General features: G+C 46.6%; 3 protein-coding genes across 3 annotated transcripts in view; 2 read left to right on the top strand and 1 right to left on the bottom strand.

Moving 5' to 3' along the window:
• LOC145502323 (uncharacterized) overlaps nucleotides 1–19,842 on the top strand; it is a 172,459-nt gene that overhangs the window by 10,646 nt on the left and 141,971 nt on the right. The window contains 3 exon segments of the mRNA XM_081481582.1: nucleotides 410–538; nucleotides 920–1,093; nucleotides 1,448–1,630. Of these exon segments, the coding sequence (XP_081337708.1) occupies nucleotides 410–538; nucleotides 920–1,093; nucleotides 1,448–1,630 (486 nt within the window).
• LOC145502399 (uncharacterized) lies at nucleotides 7,625–8,841 on the top strand. Its single transcript, XM_081481718.1, has one exon. It carries the CDS (start codon nucleotides 7,625–7,627, stop codon nucleotides 8,825–8,827), a length of 1,203 nt encoding a protein of 400 aa, XP_081337844.1. The 3' UTR covers nucleotides 8,828–8,841.
• LOC145502366 (uncharacterized) lies at nucleotides 12,939–15,131 on the bottom strand. Its single transcript, XM_081481674.1, has one exon. It carries the CDS (start codon nucleotides 15,129–15,131, stop codon nucleotides 12,945–12,947), a length of 2,187 nt encoding a protein of 728 aa, XP_081337800.1. The 3' UTR covers nucleotides 12,939–12,944.

Below are 19,842 nucleotides of genomic sequence, written 5' to 3'. Positions count from 1 at the left end.
ACTAGAAAAAAGTATCCCCATGACTATTCCTTCTTAATTAAACATGAAGCCAATTGAATATGGCCAGTCATTAGTTCTCTGTATATTTTGTATACGGTAGAGAGCTGGGCTCAATTTTGCATGAAACTCTACGCTGATTAAATGTGGCACAAATTTTTCAAAAGAAACTGGACATTACCTCACTCGGGCGTTAAAGCTGTAGGTGCTAAGAAACAAACATAAACATATTTTGAACTGCACTGAACGTTCTTGTGAAAATTCTCTTGCCACACAGTGGTTCACCACCACCATGGCTTCATAGGGAGAACACTTGACGTGACATACTTGAGGATGACCCACACTTAACCATTTATTGAGCATATATGCAATGCGATAATTATCAACAAGATGACTCTTCCTTGCTTAATAGGATCCACCAGTTGTAGCCAGCTGAATGGAGGATGCAGTAATCTATGTCTTCCAAATCCTTCTGGCCATCAATGCTTTTGTCCAGAGGGAGTACAACTGAAGCTTGGCGATGCCTTCACTTGTCAAGGAGGTAATTTAGACATTGTGGTAACAGCTTTGATAGGGATTGGATTCCGTGGTGGTGGTTAGTTAGGGTGGAGGAGGTGGGGGAGGGGGGGGGGGACTAGGGATAAAGTCCGAAGCCTAAGGTAAAGCAGCTGAAATTGTATTTAATAGCGTCTTTATTATCGTTATTACAAACTTGTCCTTCTCAAAGCGTTCTGTTAGTCATGGAACAGCGAGAGATGGGCAAATTGAAGGCAAGGACTATAAATATGGATTCCAAGGAGGGCAGTGGGAGTTGGAGGCAAGGACTAGGGATATGGTTTGCAGTCATCAACTGATGCTTGGACCCCAAGAGCAACGTATCACCTTCATTTATTTACATTTAATCACTTTGTTTATGAAACAGTGAATCGCTGCCCTCTGTTGACCGCTCCAGCCCACGGAAGCGTAGCGCCCTGTGCTAATTTGCCAGGACATTCCTGTCATTTTTCCTGTGATAGTGTGTACAGCATGACTGGCTCAGCAACACGGACATGTAACAGCAACGGTGTATGGACTGGAACGCAGCCTCAGTGTAATGGTGAGGAGCTAAACCAGCTCAGTTTTTGTAGACGGAAATAACAGTAAACCACTAAGATCAACATGTACCAAACTTCCCTATTAACCGAAAGGTCAAACAGTTTTTTGTGGTTTTCAAAGTGAAAAATGTAATGTTCATCCTTGCGTAAACGCTTGGAAAGCATTAATAGAATTGATATCATTTGGGAAGAAATGACAACACTTGTTAATTTCGGATGCTAAATAGTCATTTTCTGCCATTGATATACACTGTCGTTTTGTTTTCTTAGGACATGGTCTTGTTTTTGGTTGCAAAGTTTCATTAAAATATAGTTCCTTTCCTTTTGAAATGACAAATGTGTCCGTTACGTTTAAGCTGTCACCTGTGCTCCTTTGAGCATTCCTTTTAAAGCCGTATTACTGACCATTTCCTGTGGCACTACGATTGGATCCAACTGTGTATTTGGCTGTCAAAGTGGCTACGGTAGCAGCCAAGGAAATGTGACCAGAACGTGTTTGGAGACTGGGCAATGGAGTGGAAATGCTATCAGCTGTACAGGTACAAGTGAATCGTCCTTGAAGACCGCGTGACCGAGTGGTTTAGGGGGCTACACACATATAAGGTGGGGGTTCTGGCACAGGGGGTATCAAGGGGTCAACAATACGTCCGAAAAAGCCCCCCAGCTCCTTCTCCTCAGACTAAAGCTTCGGAGAAGGAGCTGGGGGGCTTTTTCGGACGTATTGTTGACCCTTGATACCCCCTGTGTCCAGAACCCCCACCTTATGTGTGTGTGTGTGTGTGTGTGTGTGTGCGTGTGCGTGTGCGAGCGCTGTGCCAGAAATTTCGACAACCCATGTGCCAGAACGGGTCCAGCGAAGCTGCAACGTCCGTAATCAATATGCGCGGACGTGCCCTTCACTTGTTTGTACAAAAATGTGCCAGAAAAATTTTCCTATTGGAGAGTTAAATGCACAGTGTATACTGCGCCGACGTGGCTGCCTGTGGACTTTCCGAGGCCATTCAAAGCCTCCCTCCAGAGCTTCGTGAGATGATTCAAAAGGAGTACATCGCGATTTTAAAACTGCCTTTCTGCGAATTCAAGCAGCAGATTGTGCAGATGGTTATTTGCTTTGAATATGCGGACTCCTGCTTTTTCGAGGGTTGTTGTTTTTCCTGTTTCGAAAGGGAGGAAAATATTCATAAAGCATCGCTAAGCCGGCCGATGGAGTTAATAGAAGCTAGCCCAGAGCACAATAATTTTTTTAAAAAATGCTCCTGGGATGGTTACGATTGGCACGAGTGGTTCCGTTTTGGCAGGGAGCGTTAGCGAAAAAGGCGGCGACAATATAACCACCGGTCGAATTACATTTAAAAATCCACGGTTTCATTTGCATATGATAAAAACATGCTTGTCAGTGTTCACTTGATTGCGTTTCTTGTGAATGAATATTTCACGCCTGAGTGGCAGAGACAAGTGCGTGATATTACACGCGAAGTTGTTGATTGCTTTCATGATGCGCTTCCGGTTGTTTGAGGCTTTCAGACAACAGCTTCCCGTTGCGAATTCCTGATGGCTTCAGTTAAAGCTGGTTGCATTCCTCTTGGCTTCAGTTGAAGCCATCAGCTATTTTCAAAGCCATCAGGAATGTTGAGGCCAAGAGGAATTTTACAGGCAGATTTCTATTTTTTTGTCCATAGTTTGTTAGAATACGGTATTTCTTATCGGCCTGGCCAATAAAAATGACACTTTTCGCCTTTTTTCGAGGAAAAATTGGGCACGAAACGTGGTAGAACAAAGAGATTTCACAAGAGCGATAAAAAGAAACAGCTGATCAGGGGGTTTTCCCTATTTCACACTTGACTGCGGCCCCCGCGGCGTAACACAATCACCTGTTTTTGATAAGACTAAGAGAAAGTTTCGTGTTTTTTCGCTCAAAATTTAGTTCAAATCTGGTGTTTAATCTGCAAGTTTTTTTCTATATTCTTCCCGAACCTAGTCCCGAACCTGGTTTCTTATTTTTACGATATCTGGCTGGATCGGATTTGTTTCTATTCGCGCAAAGTTCGAGCGTAAAGTCTCTTTAAGCTGGCGATATTTCTGCATTTCACGTGTGATCAGTTGAAACTCCGTGTCAGAAACCCGATTATCATTAAGAGCCTGTGAGACGGCGAGGTTAATCGAGTCATATTTCCCGATAGCCAGAGAATGGATTCTCGAGTGCTTATTGACTTTGCGTTCAAGCTTCTTGTTGACAACGGACAGGCCAGTGGAAACTGCGCCAGATAAAGCGGCTATCCCGGCAATAGGCGCGCCGACAACAATTCCAACACCAGTGAGTGATGTTGCGACAGCCCCAGAAGACAGAACTGCTGTGAAGGCGCCAAGGCCGACCAGGGAATAGTGAAGCGCTTTCCGGGCTTTTTTGTATTTTTTCAACACAAGCCTGTAATGCTCGACCTCAGCAGATATTTCTTTTTCAATTCTGCTTATCTCGGTTAGCCGGAAATTCTCGGCATTTGTCGTTTCGGGAAGGTTTGGATAGATTCCTCTTTCATTCTGTGCAGGCGGCGCGCTTGGTGGCAACAGATTTGCCGAAGACATTGCGTATATATAGAAATTTAATTTAACTCTAATTCAAAAAGAAGTGGAAACCCCTTGAAATCAAAGAGTTCGCCATTTTCATCTTTCACGCTAATAGTGATGCTATTTATGGACTCGTCTGTAGAGCACTCTCGCAAAAACTGTTGCGGAGAAGCCTGGTAGCTTACCTTTTCATAAGGCTTCCCTTTCACATCCAACGAGGCCAAGACATCTGACCTTTTACCATTGAACAGATTCAGTTCCGTGTCGATCAGATTACAATGAATAAAATATGTCGTTGGAGCTGTAAGCCTTTTCACGAATGTTATAAGACCCAAATTTCGCCTAATACCAAGCAAACCGGCTAAATCGCGATCAAGTTCTATCGGTTTTAACCCAAAATTTTTTATTACAAGCTGGCCAGCAGGTTGGTTTATTTCTGTTTCCAACTTATAGCTATATTTTGCGAACAGACCTTCTATTGTTTTTGCCATGCTTTCTAAATCATAATGCCCTGGGGTTATTTTACTAACTGACAAACCAATGGCATTGTTCTTATCTCCCAAGGAGCCTGAACCTTCTTTTTTCAAAGTGTCCCAGCTGTTGTACAAACTGCAAGAAATGAGGTTCATGAAATGCACTTTCGGTATCGGGTTTTCAAAATATATTGTCCCTCCGTTCTGTTGCGTGACAACAGTGAGAACAACCATTTTTATATTCAACAAATAAAATTGTGTTCAAATAACATGGTGAATTTGTGAAATGGTCCTGCGTTAAAAAAAGCGGAGGCCGCGAAGAAAAAGGCGTGGACAAACTTTTTAAACCGCTTCCCCAGAGCGGACAAAAGCCGGTTCATTTCACAAGCAACGATCGACGAGAAAAATAACGTGACTGCGGAAGTCTTTTTCAAAGAAAGCGCCGGGGCGGAAGACTCGTTTCAAAGCGTCTTCGGCTCAGACAGAAAATATTGGAGTGCCGAAATGAAAGAAGCGCTCGGTTTGGGAGACAGCGGGGGTTTTCCTTATCAGTTGGCGCCGCTCGGTTCAAAGGTTTCTTTGCTCATTCCAGCGGTCCCTTTCGACGGCAAAGCGCCAAGCTTGAAAAAAATATTCAACGACGAAATCCAAATCTACGTCACGCCTGATCAATATTTCACAACAAAGTTCAGAGAAATATTTCAAGACACCAAACTCAGGCACACTTCTGGAACCGAATCAAAACGCTGGCTGGGAGGGCCGACATGAAATATTGGCCGCAGCAGCTCAACTTCGCTGTTTTCTGCGCGACACAGGGGTGCGGAGTTTCTCGCGAAATCTTTGACAGCGGGATGGATCTCCCCCCGCAGATAAGAGCTTTCTACAAATTCCACGTGTACTTCACGGTCAGGCGCATTCTGTACCAGCTTGGAGGAATTCAGAGCATGAGTGCTTTGTCCGGAGACCCGCCTTTCAACCAATACAACAATCATTACGACGTCGCTTCGTACAAAAGGATATGCAGCGAGTTCGGCATTGCCCCCTCGAGCGATTTTCGCTTCACGCACGGGGAAAACCACGGTCTGGGAAGCGTTTACGTGTACGCGACCGGCGCGGGCTCGTCGAAAACCGACTATAAATACCCTGGATGGAACAAATTCAGCGATGAAGGCGGCAAAGCAATAAATGGGGACTTGATTTATTTCATCGAGCCGGGGGCCGCTTCTGATGCTCAAGCGGACTGGTTCGCGCCAAACACCGCGAACGGTTTCTCGCAGGCTGGCTTGTCGAGAATCAACCGGTCAATCGAGGCTTTCGTTTACTGCGTCCTGGGCGCGCAAGTCAACGTCCGCAACAGCATTCTCGGTTCGGGCGGTCGAGCGAGAGAAGCCCAGAGCGAGTTCCTGGTGCAGATGGAAGACGCGATCAGACAGCCCGACTTGGCCGCGAGCGTTCAAAGGTACCAGCTCGCGGTGGACCAAGCGAAGGTGAGGCTCAATCTCGCTGTAGCCCCCATGGCCTGGCTCATGCCCGCGCAAATGATAATAAACACCGCAAGCACGATCGGCTACAACAACAAGCTGAAACAGGCGGTCTCCGGGATGAAACTGGTGGTGAACAACGAGGTAAATCCGGAGACAAAAAAAGCTGGGCTCAAACCCACGGCAGGCGGCCCGTCAAAGATTAACCCTCCCAACAGCCACCCGTCCAACCCGATACACAAAGCCGCAACAGCCGAATCGGGGCGGAAACCATCTTCTACCGAAACTCAGCAAACACAGCCGACGGCGGAAAAAATAGAGCCCACGGCTACAGATAAAACACCGCAACACGAAATTAACAAAGCGGCGGTAATTGTCGGTGTAGTTGGATTATCGGCGTTGCTGTTCATGGCTTGGCGGTAAGTGTGGGGTTCGACCCCACAGCCCCGGGGCGCGGGGCAGAGCCCCGCTGGTTAACGATTCTTCTTAAAATATTGTTCGAACAAAAAGGCCACCGCGGCAAGAATGAGCAGCCAGGTGTGCTCGGCCAGAAATCCGACGACTTTGCCGGCGGCTTTGAACAGGAAGCTCACGATCGAGCCAATCAGCCCGGGCAGCAGAGAACCGAGTTTCGCGGCAATATCTTTGAGGCCATTTCCCAAAGATTTGCCGGTGGCTTTCAAACCTCTGGTGAGGACCCCGATGACAGCGCCGATTGTGGTACCGGCGGCGAGAAGAATGGCGGTCAATGTCACGCCATATTTTTTGAAGATTTCCTTGACCCTTCCCAAGAGAGGCCGCCCCCTTTCCCTTTCCGCGATCTGAGTTTGCAAACGCGCGATCTCCTCGTTTCTTTCTGCAACTCTGCCTTCTGCGGCTTCTTTTTCGGAGGGCGAGGCATTCTTATCTTGGATTATCGCCTGGTCTTCCTCGTTTTGGCGCTGCAGCTCGCTTTCCTGCTCTTTCAGGTCGTCCAACGGTTTTGTTTGGTTGAGCCTTTCTTCCATGGCGTTTGTTTCTTTCTTTCGCTGCGAGGCTGGCTCTGAGTCTGTCAACCTTGGCTTGTTCCTTTTCTCTGTTTTTTGTTTGTTTTGTGAGCGAGTCCAATTCTTTTTTCTTGTTTTCGAGATCGGTATGATAGTCCTTTTTCAGTTCTTTGAGCCTACGCAGCTCTGCTTCACTTTCAAGGTTCTAACCTTGTTCATCCTGAATGGCATCAATCTTAGCGTCGGTTTGCTCGATTTTACGTCTCAGAGCTTCCAATTCTCTCTTTTCTTCTTCTCTTTGCAAGGAGAGTGTTTCCGCCTGTTTTAGTTGGTTTTCAGCTTCTGCCAGTCTTTGTTTCATTTCTCTGATAGTATCTCGGTCTTCCACAATGATATCTTTAGTTTTAGGCCCAAGAGCTGTTGAGAATTTGTTGATGAAAGATTTTTGTAAACCCTTTTCGCCACTCAGGAAAACTTTGGTCTCACCACCCCTTTTCCCAAATGAAACAATCTCAGTTTCATTACCTTTGTATTTGCTAAACCGATTGGGTCCATTTCACCGAATTTTACACTCCGGTACCAACTTCTGATTTTTTTCTTTTGCCCTTTTAAGAATTTCCTGTTTGTCATGGGGATGTAAGAAATCACCGAGCAAAGGGATTTCTTCTCCCCCCAAGGATGTCTCGGAATAAGAAGTGTCAGGCAGGCCGGACTTCTTGTGCCGTATAGAAGACATTTCCGTTTGTTCGCCCCCGTGGTAGGGGTCGCCAGGTTGGTAGGGAGTTGACGCCGCGCCTGGCTGAAAAGGACGGGTTGTGTCAACCTCTTGTTCGCCTTCATCAGAGTCGTGGTCAAGCCGATTGTCAAGGTACGGGTCTTCGTGACCAAATTCGCCACCGCCTTCCGCCATAGTGATATATTTCAAGCCTATTATTTTTCAAATTAGAAATAATCGCCGGTGTTTTATATACAATGTCAGTTCCAGAGAGCCTTCGCGCAACGTACAGAAAAAAAAAACATTACGCGGCATGCAGGCCGAGCGCGCGGTCAAGCGAACCACTTTTTCCCGCATTGAAGCCAACCCCGGCAATACGCTGTACGTTTACGTGCCCAAGCTGAACGGGAACGAGGTTCTGGTGTCGGGCTCGCTAGCGCTTGTCTTTGACATCGACCTTTCTGGAGGGGAAGCCAACAACTTCCTCGTCCAGAACGTCACGCGGGCGCTCGTTGACAGGCTGCACGTGAAGTTTGGAGGCGAAACCCTGCAAGAGACGGTTGGCTATGGCATCTACAAAATCTTTGATGACCTTTTCCTTTCGCAGGAAGAAAGAGCCAACAGGATTCTCGAAGGGATTCAGAGCGAGGATCTGTGCAAGATCCGCTCAGGCGCGGGAGACAAGAAAACCTCGGGCGTCGACGTTGAAAACAAGCTGAACGAGGTTTACGGAAGCAAGTACCGGATCAGGCTGGACCATCAGATCCTAACCGATCACGGCGTTTTCTACCCCCAGCCCCTTTACAAAGACCTCACGTTCGAAATAACTTTTGCTAATGCTGCACATGTGGTCAATGGCTCCGATACAACCAAGCTGAAATACAAGCTGACCAACATCCAGCTCGAGTACGAAGTGATCCGAAGCAAGACTCTGGCAGACGAGGCGCATAGGGTTTACTCCAGCGGAAAAGAGTTCGCCTATGACCACGTGAAGCGTTCCCAAGTGGTGACCTTCAAAAAATCCACCGACACGAGGAAGAACATCAAAATCGACGCCCAAAAGAGGTCACTAAAAACCATCCTGGTACTGTTCATAGAGCCGTATGCTGATGGCGCCAGAGATTCAGAAAAATACGTCTTCCCGGATCTGACGAAAGTCAGCGTCACGATCAACGGCTCGCCCAACATGATTTACAACAACGGCGTCGAAGGCAAGGACATGTGGGAAGAGGCCCAAGGCTTCTTCGTGAAGGAAAAAAATAAAACCGAGCACATGGATGCGACAAAGTTTTACACCGGAGACAATTTCGGGCTTCTGATTGATATGCGCTCCATGGCGGACCAAGAAATTCATGGAAGTGGCAAGCGCATTGTGAACAGTACGGACGGGGTCCATCTTGAAATCGAGCGCAAAGCCGATTCCAAAGACTCAGGCAACTTGAACTGCCACGTGTTCGTCATCGCCGACTCCCAGTTCAACATTATGGAAAGACAGCTGGAATCTGTACAGAATTGAATATCAACATGGACGCGAGCAAGATACCCTTCAACGCTCTCATAGTTGGGCCGACCAATTCAGGCAAATCGAGGTTCGTGGGGGACCAGCTCTACGGCCCTTTCCGCGACAAGTTCGACTACATCGTGCTCATCTACCCGACGTTCACGCACAACAAGACCTACCACCGGCTTGGCGAAAACGATCCAAGAATGGATGTGATAGTCTGCGAGCAGCACGACGTGGAAAGGTGGTTGAAGCTTGTGAGATGGCTTTCCGAGGGCACCAACACGCTCATAATACTCGACGACTGCGCGGCCTCCAAAGATGTGAAAGGGCGCACAGGCGAGCTGGTGAATCTCGCCTTTTCTGCACGACATATGGGCATCAGCGTGCGGGCGCTGACCCAGAAGTTGACCGGAATAACATCTTCCTTCCGTGAGAACGTGGCGGCGATCGTCCTCTTTTACACCCCTTCGGCGAGGACAACGAAAGCCATCTTCGACGATTACGCCGGCGAGCTCTCCCCTGATGAGTACAAAGGCCTGGTTTCAAAGCTAAAAGATCGGAAATTCTCTTTTCTTGTGTTCGCGCTTCGGCACCCACACGGGGTAAAGTTATTTGAATAAAAAAATGAAAGTTGAATAAAGCCTTGCACAATGGCTGCTGGAGAAGACGCCGCGTTAGCAGAAATTATGAACCTTCTTCAAGCGGAGCCCGAGCCTTCGAGTGGTCCCGCAGGTGGCCTTGTTCCAACCGCCCCCGGACCCGGCATTCCTGCTCTTCGCGAGCAGCTGGCCGTGCTGATGTCCACAGGCAAAGCCAAAGAGGTCATCGGAGTGCAGCTGACCCACGAGCAGGTGAAGCGCCTGAGCGACAAAGAGGTCGAGAAATTCACCAAACGCTACGAGACGTACGTGGGCTCGAAGACAACAGAAAGCCTGATCGACAGCTTTATTTTTCTTGCAACCAAAGACATCGAGGCTTACCAAAAAGAGCTCAGAACCGACTACATCTTGAACAAAGAACTCTCCAATCTGGCCGGCAACCTTGCTTTGAAGTGCGGCCGGTTTCTTGCTAGAGAAGAGCCACCCTTCTCGCGATGAACATGGCTATCCGCTTGAGGGCGTTGATGAATTAACCGGCTCGGCAACTGCAGAATAACTCGTCACCAATCATCAGCAACTGTTGAGGTTTTGCTGGCAAATTGTTAACAATTAAACTTCTTTTATTTGCTTATAATACGGTTCGCTTTAATGTCAACCGAACAGTCCGAGAGCGCGCCTGCCGCCGTCACTGCGCTCAGGTAGAGACCAAGGCAGCGCCTGCCGCCGATGTCACACAGCAAGCGACGACTCCGACTGCAACCACGCAGCGCGTAAAAAACCCCAAGCGTGTGGCCGCCGGAAAAATGGTAGCCGAAAGAACGCGGCAGGCGCGTGAACAACAGAAAAAAGCGGCCGAGGCTTATCACGCGGAAAAGGAAGCGAAAGCCGCCACAGCGGCGGCCCCAGCCCCTGAGCCAGCCCAGACAACAGAAGCCGAAAGCCCAAAGAGCGGCGGCCTCAGCGTCAACCAATGGATCGCTATTGGCGGAATTTGCGTTTCCCTGCTCGGGATCTATTACAAGCGTAAAGAGCTCAAGGCTACGGCCAATGCCGCATTCGACAAAATTAAAACGCCGAAGCCCGCGCCTGAGCCCAGCGCCCCACCCGCGAGTGTCGAGCCAGAACCTGCTCGCGCGACACGGCAAAGAGGATTAAAAAAAATGCTTCAAACTTTTGCGCGTGATTTATATCACGATGCCGAGCCTTGCGCAGGTTCTCATCCATACAGCAGCAATCGGAGGGATTACTCTTTTTTGGGCCGATTTCACCGTCAAGACTTGGAGGATGGTGAGACGTCTTACCGACGAAATGCTTGTTGAAGAGGGAGAAAGGCAGAGAAAAATGAAACAAGAGGTCAGGCGAGAAATTGAAATAGAAGACAAAATCAAAAAAGAATTCGCAGAAGAAGCTAAAAAAACAGGTCCCTAATTAATTTTGTTTTAAACTTTCGCTCTTTCCTTACATCAAGCGCGCCATGTCCGACAACAAGCTTGTCAAGACCGTCATTGACGCCGCAACTCTCACGGGATTAGCCGCGGGCATCGGCTGGGCCGCAAAAAAGACTTTGAAAGAGAATTTCACTTCCGATCCCAGCAGCAGCTTCATGAATTACATGAAGTTCATCGTCGTCATGGCGGGCAGCATTGCGCTCAAAAAGTACCTCGAGGACCAGAAAATCCTCCCCGACAGCGTTTGAAAGCGGGGCTCTGCCCCGCGCCCTACAACGGGGCGAAGACCACGTAATTCTTTTGAATAAATAAAAGTCTATTATATTGCGCCATGGCAAGTATTGCAAGCGTCGACGTTCACGAGGCTGTTTCGAGATCCGCGAGAGAAGATGGAAAGAGCTACGACGAAGCACTCAAGGAGTTTCTTGAGCGTTTCGAGCGTTCACTTCTCAACTTCGACTGGATCGAGGCAAACTTGGACGAAAAAGGTGAGGAGATTTTGGAAGATATTCAACGGCGAGCCGCCGAGAAATATCAAAACGCCAAAGAAAAATACAACGAGCCCAAAGACCTTCTCGACTGGATTGCGAACAACTTGGTACCATTCGAGGAAGAACATGAATGAGTTGTGATTTGAAAAAAGACTCTGCTATATAATAATACCATGGCGAGCATCGCGATCATGATTGGCGGGGCTGTGTTGAACGCCACGGCTTTTATCGGCGGCAATTATCTGACGAGGGCGTTCGGCGGGGGCGACAAAGCCGCGCTTGAAGAAAAAAAGCGCCACGACAAGGCTCTCGAAGATTATCAAGCAGCTTACGCCAAATACACGCGAGACCGGACACAACTTCTCGACTGGATCGCGACCAACGCGCAAACAAAGGAGCAGGCCAAGCAGAACATGACCAACACCGACTACGCCTTCAAACTCTACAACCAGGCGCATCCCGACGAACAGATGGTACCCCCTAAGGAGCCCAAGCTCTCGGATTTCTATCAGCCAAGCGAGCAGCAGAAAAACGGTCAACTCGCTTTCGTGGGTGCCGGCGCTCTCGCTCTGGGCTACGCGGCCTTCCGGCTCCTTTAAACTTTTTTACGCCTTACTTATATGGAGGCGAAACTCGTGAAGATATACTACGGCGCCAGGGGCTACTGGAAAGGCATCGCCGCGATCAAAAATTAGCCGAGGCTGCAAAGGTACTTGAAGAAGCTGCAAAAAAGTGGCTCATCAGGCAAGCGCTCTGGCAGATATTCCTTCCCGCGCCCAAGCGGATTCCTCGCCCGAAATTCGACGTTCCCACGCCCAACAAGGTCCATCAGGCGGACCTTCTTTTTCTGCCGCAAGACAAGCTCCCTCGCGGCCGCAAAGTTTTCAAATACGCGCTGACCGTTGTCGACGTGGCCAGCCGCTACAAAGAGGCCGAACCCCTCACTTCGAAGAATTCTGACGAGGTCGCCCTGGCCTTTCAGAAGATTTACAAGCGTGGGCCTCTCGAATGGCCTGAAATGCTGCAGGTTGACCCCGGGCGCGAATTCATGGGCGCTGTCACAAAAGAGATGGAAAAACACAAAACCTTTATCCGGCGCGGGCGTGTTGACATTCACCGCGACCAGGCCATGGTCGAACGTTTCACCCGCACACTGGCGGAGCGATTGTTCGGGCACCAGTACGCCGTGGAAATGCTTCTACCTGAGGGCAAGCGGTCCACTGCCTGTGTGAAAAGGCTTCCTGAAGTTGTTTCGGCTCTGAACAACGAGGTCACAAGCCTTATCGGCAAGAAACCCGCCGTCGCCATCAAAGGAAAATCTGTTTACGCAAGGCCGTCGACACCTTTCACGAGGCCTGTTGGAAAACGCGAAAAAATCCTGCCCTCTCTTGTCCAAGTTCGTTATCTCTACCAGCCCGGCGAGCTTGAAGGGGGCGTGAAAAGAGCCACAGACCCAATCTGGTCTTTGAAAGTTTTCGGCATTGAAAGATCTTTTTCCAAGCCGGATCAACCCGTTCTCTACTATCTGCGCGACGGACCCAAGCGCGGCTTTGTGCGTGAAGAGCTGGTGGTTGTTCCTCCGAGCACACAGCTACCCCCAGAGCAACTTTGAAACTTCGGCTTCCAACCCTCTAAGTTCGTCATCTGTTAATGTTGACAATATATCCATGCATGTGTACCCGTAAGCTTTTGTATGGATACCATCGTCACCTATCCATCGCTTTGAATCAAATGGCGAAAGCGAAATTTTGTTAAGATGCATACCGTAGATCTCGTGTCCCTCGCTTCGAAGAATGTTCATTCCATGCCATTGCTGCTTCCCACCGAAAAGCGTTTCCTTGTAATTTTCATGCGTTATTTGTTTCTTGACAATGTTCTTTTTCACGCTCTTCGCTTTTTTGATATTTTTTTCGTCCGCCTTCAAGATGGAGTACATTTTTGGTCTCAGACCAACGTACTCTGCGATGGGGGTCCCTGCACATTCGTCTTTCATTTTGCCCAAGACCTTTTTGTTCGTGTTTGAGTAGAGAGGATGCTCCTTCGGGTAGTCGCTCGTGTCGTAAAGGTGCATGTCGTATTTCATGTCTTCGTAGACGTCTTCTGTTTCGATCAGAATCAGAAGGCTGTCGGTGTCCGTGTACAAGAGCTCGCACTTCGTGCCGTACTTCTTTTTAAGCTCGTTGTAAAAGAAGTCGTACATCAGGATCTTGCTGTTGTCGAGTATCGTCATCCCCGTGTAGACCGGCTTGTTGAGAAGCAGCTTGCTTTTTCGCATGTCGATTCCTGCCATGTCCTTTGAGAATAAAACATGCCTTGAGTACAAAGGGCTGGCGATCGATTTCCTTATTTTGTCCGTCTCGTTGCTGCGCACTATTTTTATGTCAACGCGGTTACGTAACTGTTTTATGGTTTCGCCGAAAACGGAGTTGTTCATGAGTCTGTAAAAGTTCTTTTCGAAGTCGCTCTTCGCTTTCTTCCTGAACTCTGTGTTCATCCGGATGTAAGGCTCCATCCAGCGTTCTTGTTCGAACTCCAGCACCCTGTGCACACGCTTCAGTTTCATGCCCTGCTTCAGATAAAACTGCAAGTTTCTGTAATGCACGACGTAGTTCTTTTTGTCATGAAGCGTTAGCAGCAGCTTCTTGCTGTCCGGGGGTTTCAGGTCCAGGTCTTTCATCAGCCCCTTTTGGTAGTCCGACATCCACTCCTTTTTTACGGCCTTTTTCTCCGGCGCCAGGGGATAGCTGTTGTGATCCTCGTGAACTTCTGGCGGGTATTCGAGATCCACCTCGAGAATGCACCCCTTCTTCGCGTTTTCTTTCATCCCAAGAATCTCCTCCTCTGGGGGCAACTCGCGTTTCCACTTGAAACCTCTTATCGGCAGAGGCAAGCTCATCGCCCATCCGTAAAGGTTGTTTGCGTCGAGATAGAGGAGGTATTTGTTTGGCTTGCTGGGGTCGTAGCCCGGTACCTGTGGGTTGTTTGCCTTGGCGTACCTGTTGCTCACCATGGAGATTCCGCCCCGCATTCCCCTTTCCACGAAGAGATGCATTTCGTAGTCTGTGAAGAGCTCAAGCTCGACCCCCGTCTTTCTAAAGAGCGCGTCCCAGGAGAGGCCTGGCGACGTGAAATAGTGCGCCGGATCCAGCCCGTACTGCTTGAGGCACAGGTTTCGGAAGTTCTCAAAAACATCCGCCAGCAACGCGACGTCCGTTTTCACGTAAAGATCGTGATAATCGCCTAGCGTTTTGCATCCAAAAGCCTCCCAGACAGCCTGCGCGTGTGCGTACTCTTCGTCTGTTATGTTCTCGTCGTTCAACTTGCTGTAAAACTTCTCTTTGTCAGGAAGTCTCGTCTCGTCGAATCTCTCTCTTGAGTCCATGTACTCGTAAGGGTAGACCCCTTTTTTGAAAAGCAGGTCGCTGCCTTTCGAAATCGTTGATGTTATTCTCAACGACTTCTTCGGTGTTGCGCTTACAAGTGAATCGAGGCTTCCTTGCAAAAAGTTCAAGCTGTCGATGAAACTAAGATTATCGACCGAGAATGTGATATATTTCTCCATGTTGTTGGCAACGCATTTCCCCTCTTTCTGCAGCTGCGACATCGCTTGCATCAAGTGGTACGCGTCGTAGCCCCTCAGGTTGTGGAATACGAATGGTATTGGGTCCGTCTTGGGGTTAATTCGCAATTTCTTGTTACATTCGCTGTGCGCGGCTCCACGGTACCTGCCCATTATGTGGCAATGGTCTTTTACCGCGTCTCTGAAGTTTTTCTTCATGAAAGGTTATGCGCAGAACAAACATGTTTCCTGATTTTCTGCAATCCATTGGTCAATTCCGTCTTTTTCTTTTCTTTCCCTTTTTGGCCCAACAAATTTTATTTTTTTGAGCGCCGCGTAATAACAACCTTTGTGACTTTGGCCGCAATAGCTCCCTCTGTCATGGTCCCAGACGGGCATTGAGTCTAAGAATTCGTTTTTTATCAAACTTTTGTTACAAACGTGGCAGTCGTTTGCGTTTTTGAATTTTTCCCAGTCTTCGGCCGTCATATCAATCGGCTTTGGTGCGGCCAAACTCTCTCTTATTTTCTCCTCCTCCTGCAGAATGTTGATTAAAAACTTTCCCACCGCGTTTTCGCCCCTGTAAGTATTTGAACCTACCACTTTACCGTCGCTTCTCACAACCATGTATGAATACCCACATGCCTCGTGCTTTTCGGTCTTCTCCGTGTAGCTTGTTTTCGTTCTCTCACGCTCGCAGCCCTGAATGTTTCTGATAATTGCCTCAAAGTCCACGTAAATAATGAAAGGCATCTTCATCTGATTTTTGAACTTTTGGAAGGAAAGGATGTTTCCCCCCTCTTCTGGCATCACGATCCTTGTCGGCCTGCCGTTCACACCGTTGCAATATTTTTTGTGACTCACGAGCAAGTCTGCTCTTGAGAAACCGGTCAAGCACATCATGCAATAGTGCTTTGCATCTCTGTGCTTGGTCTGATCGAACAGCAAAGCGCTTTCTCTTTTTACGAAACAATAGTGCTGAAGTTCCCCTTTCTCAGTTAACATCAGGTTTATCCGCGACACATTCGCTTGTTTTTGGCTTATCCGGTGCACAATCACACAATCGTTTTCCCAGCCAAATACGTTTATTGCGAGTTTTGGGTTTTGTGCCTCGAGATTTTCCATCTGTTTTACCGGTGTTGGGAAATCGATGCCTGCGTAGTTGATACCGTCGTTTACCGGGTATTTTCTTGGTCTTTGCGGGTTTTTTCCATCTTTTGGAGGGAATAAAGCGGCTCTGATTGCCCACTTTAAGCATTCGTTGTCTTTGCTTTTCGCGTTGATTATTGCCTTCTTTTTCGCCAGTTTGGCAGGAAGAGGCAAATAGGTTCCTCCGCGAAGTGGCTGATAGCGCGCAACATTCACGTAAGCGATCTGTATCCTTTCAACTGCCCATCCCGATCCCATCTCGGACCAGTGTTCTATTTCTCCTTTTGCGTTTTCAATGAATTCATGAAATTTTTGTTTTATCAGGTCCTCGTCATTCTTTTTGAAAACGTGCGGTTCATCGTCTTTGAAATAATGCTCCATGAATTGCGTTTCACCGTTTCTTTCTATTGAGAACTTTACTTGTAACCCGAAACCCACTTTTACGCTGTTTAGCCATTGTGTTTCTTGTTTAACCAAATCGGTGATCTTTTCTTTGTTTTCTCTTGCGAACTTCAAAAGATCTTTATTGTTTGGGTTCCTTTCGGATACAGCCATTCTCCACACACGGAGCCATTCTTGGAAATTGTTTTGAGATATTTAGAACCCGTCGTATAATACGGTTAAAATGGGTTCTAACGGCTCGGGAAGGTTTGTTTTTTCCTCCCTCGGTATTGGACCGTAGAACATTTGCAGAACACTGGACGAGTATCTTGCGGCAGCCATGTCGGCGCAGTATACACTGTGCATTTAACTCTCCAATAGGGAAATTTTTCTGGCACATTTTTGTACAAACAAGTGAAGGGCACATCCGCGCATATTGATTACGGACGTTGCAGCTTCGCTGGACCCGTTCTGGCACATGGGTTGTCGAAATTTCTGGCACAGCGCTCGCACACGCACACGCACGCACACACACACACATACATACATGCATACATACATAATCTTTATTGACACACGAAATCATATTTATAGGCATAATAATCTCTCAAAGAATCGTGAAAAAAATAATAAATGAATAAATAAAAACAATATAAACTACTTCATGTAACTTAATATTGTTTGTAGCTTTTCCATAAAACTACTTCTTTACTTAGTAATTATAATATAAATGTGCTAATCATTGTTGTCATGTGATAAACGCATTCAAAGCAAATAAATCATTTAATGTGAATAATAAAACAGTGTAACAAAATTTGATGCAATTTACATGTACTTTCATGTCCTTAGCAAATTTTTGCATTCTTCCATGCCTGCTGGTATCAAACACCTCAGATATTGTTGTCATCGACTACAAAACCGCCACTGTAAATCCAGTTGTTACAGGTTTATCAAAAGCTGTTTCTATAGACGTTCATTTCGGCTTGGGCTACATCTTCTGGAGTGACGTAACAGATCTAAACATCAAACGATTCCGCATTGGAGGAGGCACAACGACTATTATTACCGGCATTGGAGTTTGCCGTGGACTGGCCGTGGACTGGAGGACATTTCAGTTGTACTGGACTGATGAATCATATGATAAGATATCAGTGTCAGACCTTGACGGCAATAACCAGAGTATTCTAATTTACTCGGGATTGGACGCACCCCGTGATATAGCTGTAGATCCCGATAACGGGTATGTATTACAATAAAATTCTGCATGTGAGAACGTGGTGGTTCAAGAACTTTCTGGCTTTATTAAATCTAATTTAACATATTTTTCTCATAAATACTATAATTACTCGATGTTTCAGGATGTTCCGGAATGTTCCATGTTCCTGGTTTTATCGACGTCTCATCAAGATCCCCCAAAAAAGAGTTTAACATTTTACTAATTAACAGAAGTGACGTTTTGTCTAGCCGATAAATTTATTTGGCAATTATGCACACAGAAATCCACGACTTTGAAGTGTTTGATATTTTGTGTTATCTTACATTTAAGTTGAAAAACGTTTATTTCAAGTTTCTTTCATATTTTAATCTTAAGTTCGGAATTTTGGGCGTTTTTTGTAAAAGCAAAACTATTTGACACGCACGGGTTATCTGATAAGCATCTCGTTCAGACCTCGCCTCTAAATTAAAAGTTATGTGCTTACCCCACTGTAAAGCCGTTTTTGTGTTTATAATTTAGAAATTACTGCAGCGCTTTAGAAAATACAAAGAATCCAAGTATAGTTACGTCCATTAATGGAAGGAATAGTGTAGACTGAAGTAATTCTGCAGTTTTATGGGGGATATCAGCCAGTTTCACACCGTCTACGGCCGTAGATTCTAATAATTGTGTAAATAAATCTAGTTCTGTCATTAAGTAGCACTTAAGTGGGAAAAACAACACTACATTCCTATTTATTGAGGAGCCATTTGTACAGAACGAAAACTGGCCTTTTACCGGACTATTCTAAGACACTTTATTCTGTGTACGTTCTTCTATTTTATTCGCTTCAAAAAATGGTGCGCTCAGGTGTAAAATATTTTACGGCCGATTAAATCAGTTTCGATTCGTGTCAAGCACTTTTGGGTTCAAACGAATTAATAACTGGACATTTGGAGTAGGCTGCGCAGTTTTCAATATTGTTCGCTGAGTGCGCCGATCGCCGACTTATTACTGGATTGGGTGGTGCAACCCGCAAGGAATATGTCGGGATTTCGAGGCAATGAATGTACATCTGGGCTTGCGAAATTAAGCGTATGAGTTTCAGTGCAATCCTCACTAAATACAAGCTCAGTCTAGATATGTTGGCTTGCGAGAGCAAACAACGCCCGTATCGCCGAGGAAATTCATTCAACAAAACCGGAATCAAATAACAAAGAACAAACAGTGCAGTGCAGCCTGATAATTTTCGAAATGGAAGGAAGAAAACCAATCATAAACAACACGACAGAACAATTTTGAAATAGAAGTAACTTATCTTGAACAATAGACCATTTTACAGTTGTCTGCTAAGAGATCTGGCCTTTGGATGGCAGCGAGGCTGGAGTTGATACAGACCTTATTGTTTTTGTCATGTAAATACACCTAGTTAGCATCAGAACAACTTGTTGTACACAACAAAAGCAGTGAGGTCTGTATCAAGACAAGGTCAACTCCAGCCTCGCTGCCATCCAAAGGCCAGGCAACTGAGCAGACAACTGTAAAATGGTCTATTGTTCAAGATAAGTTACTTCTATTTCAAAATTGTTCTGTCGTGTTGTTTATGATTGGTTTTCTTCCTTCCATTTCGAAAATTATTAGTCTGCGACGGAAAGCTCTTCAACATTTTAACAAAACAAGTAAAACGGCTGCAGTTACACAGTACGATACGCCAGAAGCAATGGCAACGAACCAACTCGAAAATATTAGTACCTGTAATACTCTTTTGTTCGCATTCAAGCCGCATTAAAGACAGCATAACCTTGCTTTTCTGTTTTCACGCACACGTGTTTCATAACAACAAGACCTATCCCATAATACTTGTTACAGGCAGCCACAGGCAGCCCAGCAGATACTACAGTACCCAGTCTACCTGCCAAAGGATTTATATTCCCGGAGGTCTATCACGTGTCATCTCGTCCTCAAAGTGACTGACTGACTGACTGACTAACTGACTGACTGACTAATTAACTGACTGACTCACTAACAAGCAAGATCTGCCTGACTTAGTGGTCTGTATGGATAAAATGCATAAGACCACAAAAATTATATATTCTGTATTCAGTTGTGTTAGGTAATACAAGGGGTATGCCAAGCCAAACCCAAGTTTATTTGTCTGTCTAGTAATCAACAGGTATATCTCCTTCATAGAAATTAGGAGCCTAA

Source organism: Orbicella franksi, chromosome 11 (genome assembly GCF_964199315.1).
Source record: "Orbicella franksi chromosome 11, jaOrbFran1.1, whole genome shotgun sequence".
In the NCBI taxonomy this organism is placed as follows: Eukaryota; Metazoa; Cnidaria; class Anthozoa; order Scleractinia; family Merulinidae; genus Orbicella; species Orbicella franksi.
Note: the sequence above shows the minus strand (reverse complement) of the source record. Positions and strands in the feature narration are given on the sequence as shown.

Coding starts and splice junctions, on each gene's coding strand:
- LOC145502399 (XM_081481718.1), top strand. CDS start 7,625: ATGCAGGCCGAGCGCGCGGTCAAGCGAACCACTTTTTCCCGCATTGAA.
- LOC145502366 (XM_081481674.1), bottom strand. CDS start 15,131: ATGAAGAAAAACTTCAGAGACGCGGTAAAAGACCATTGCCACATAATG.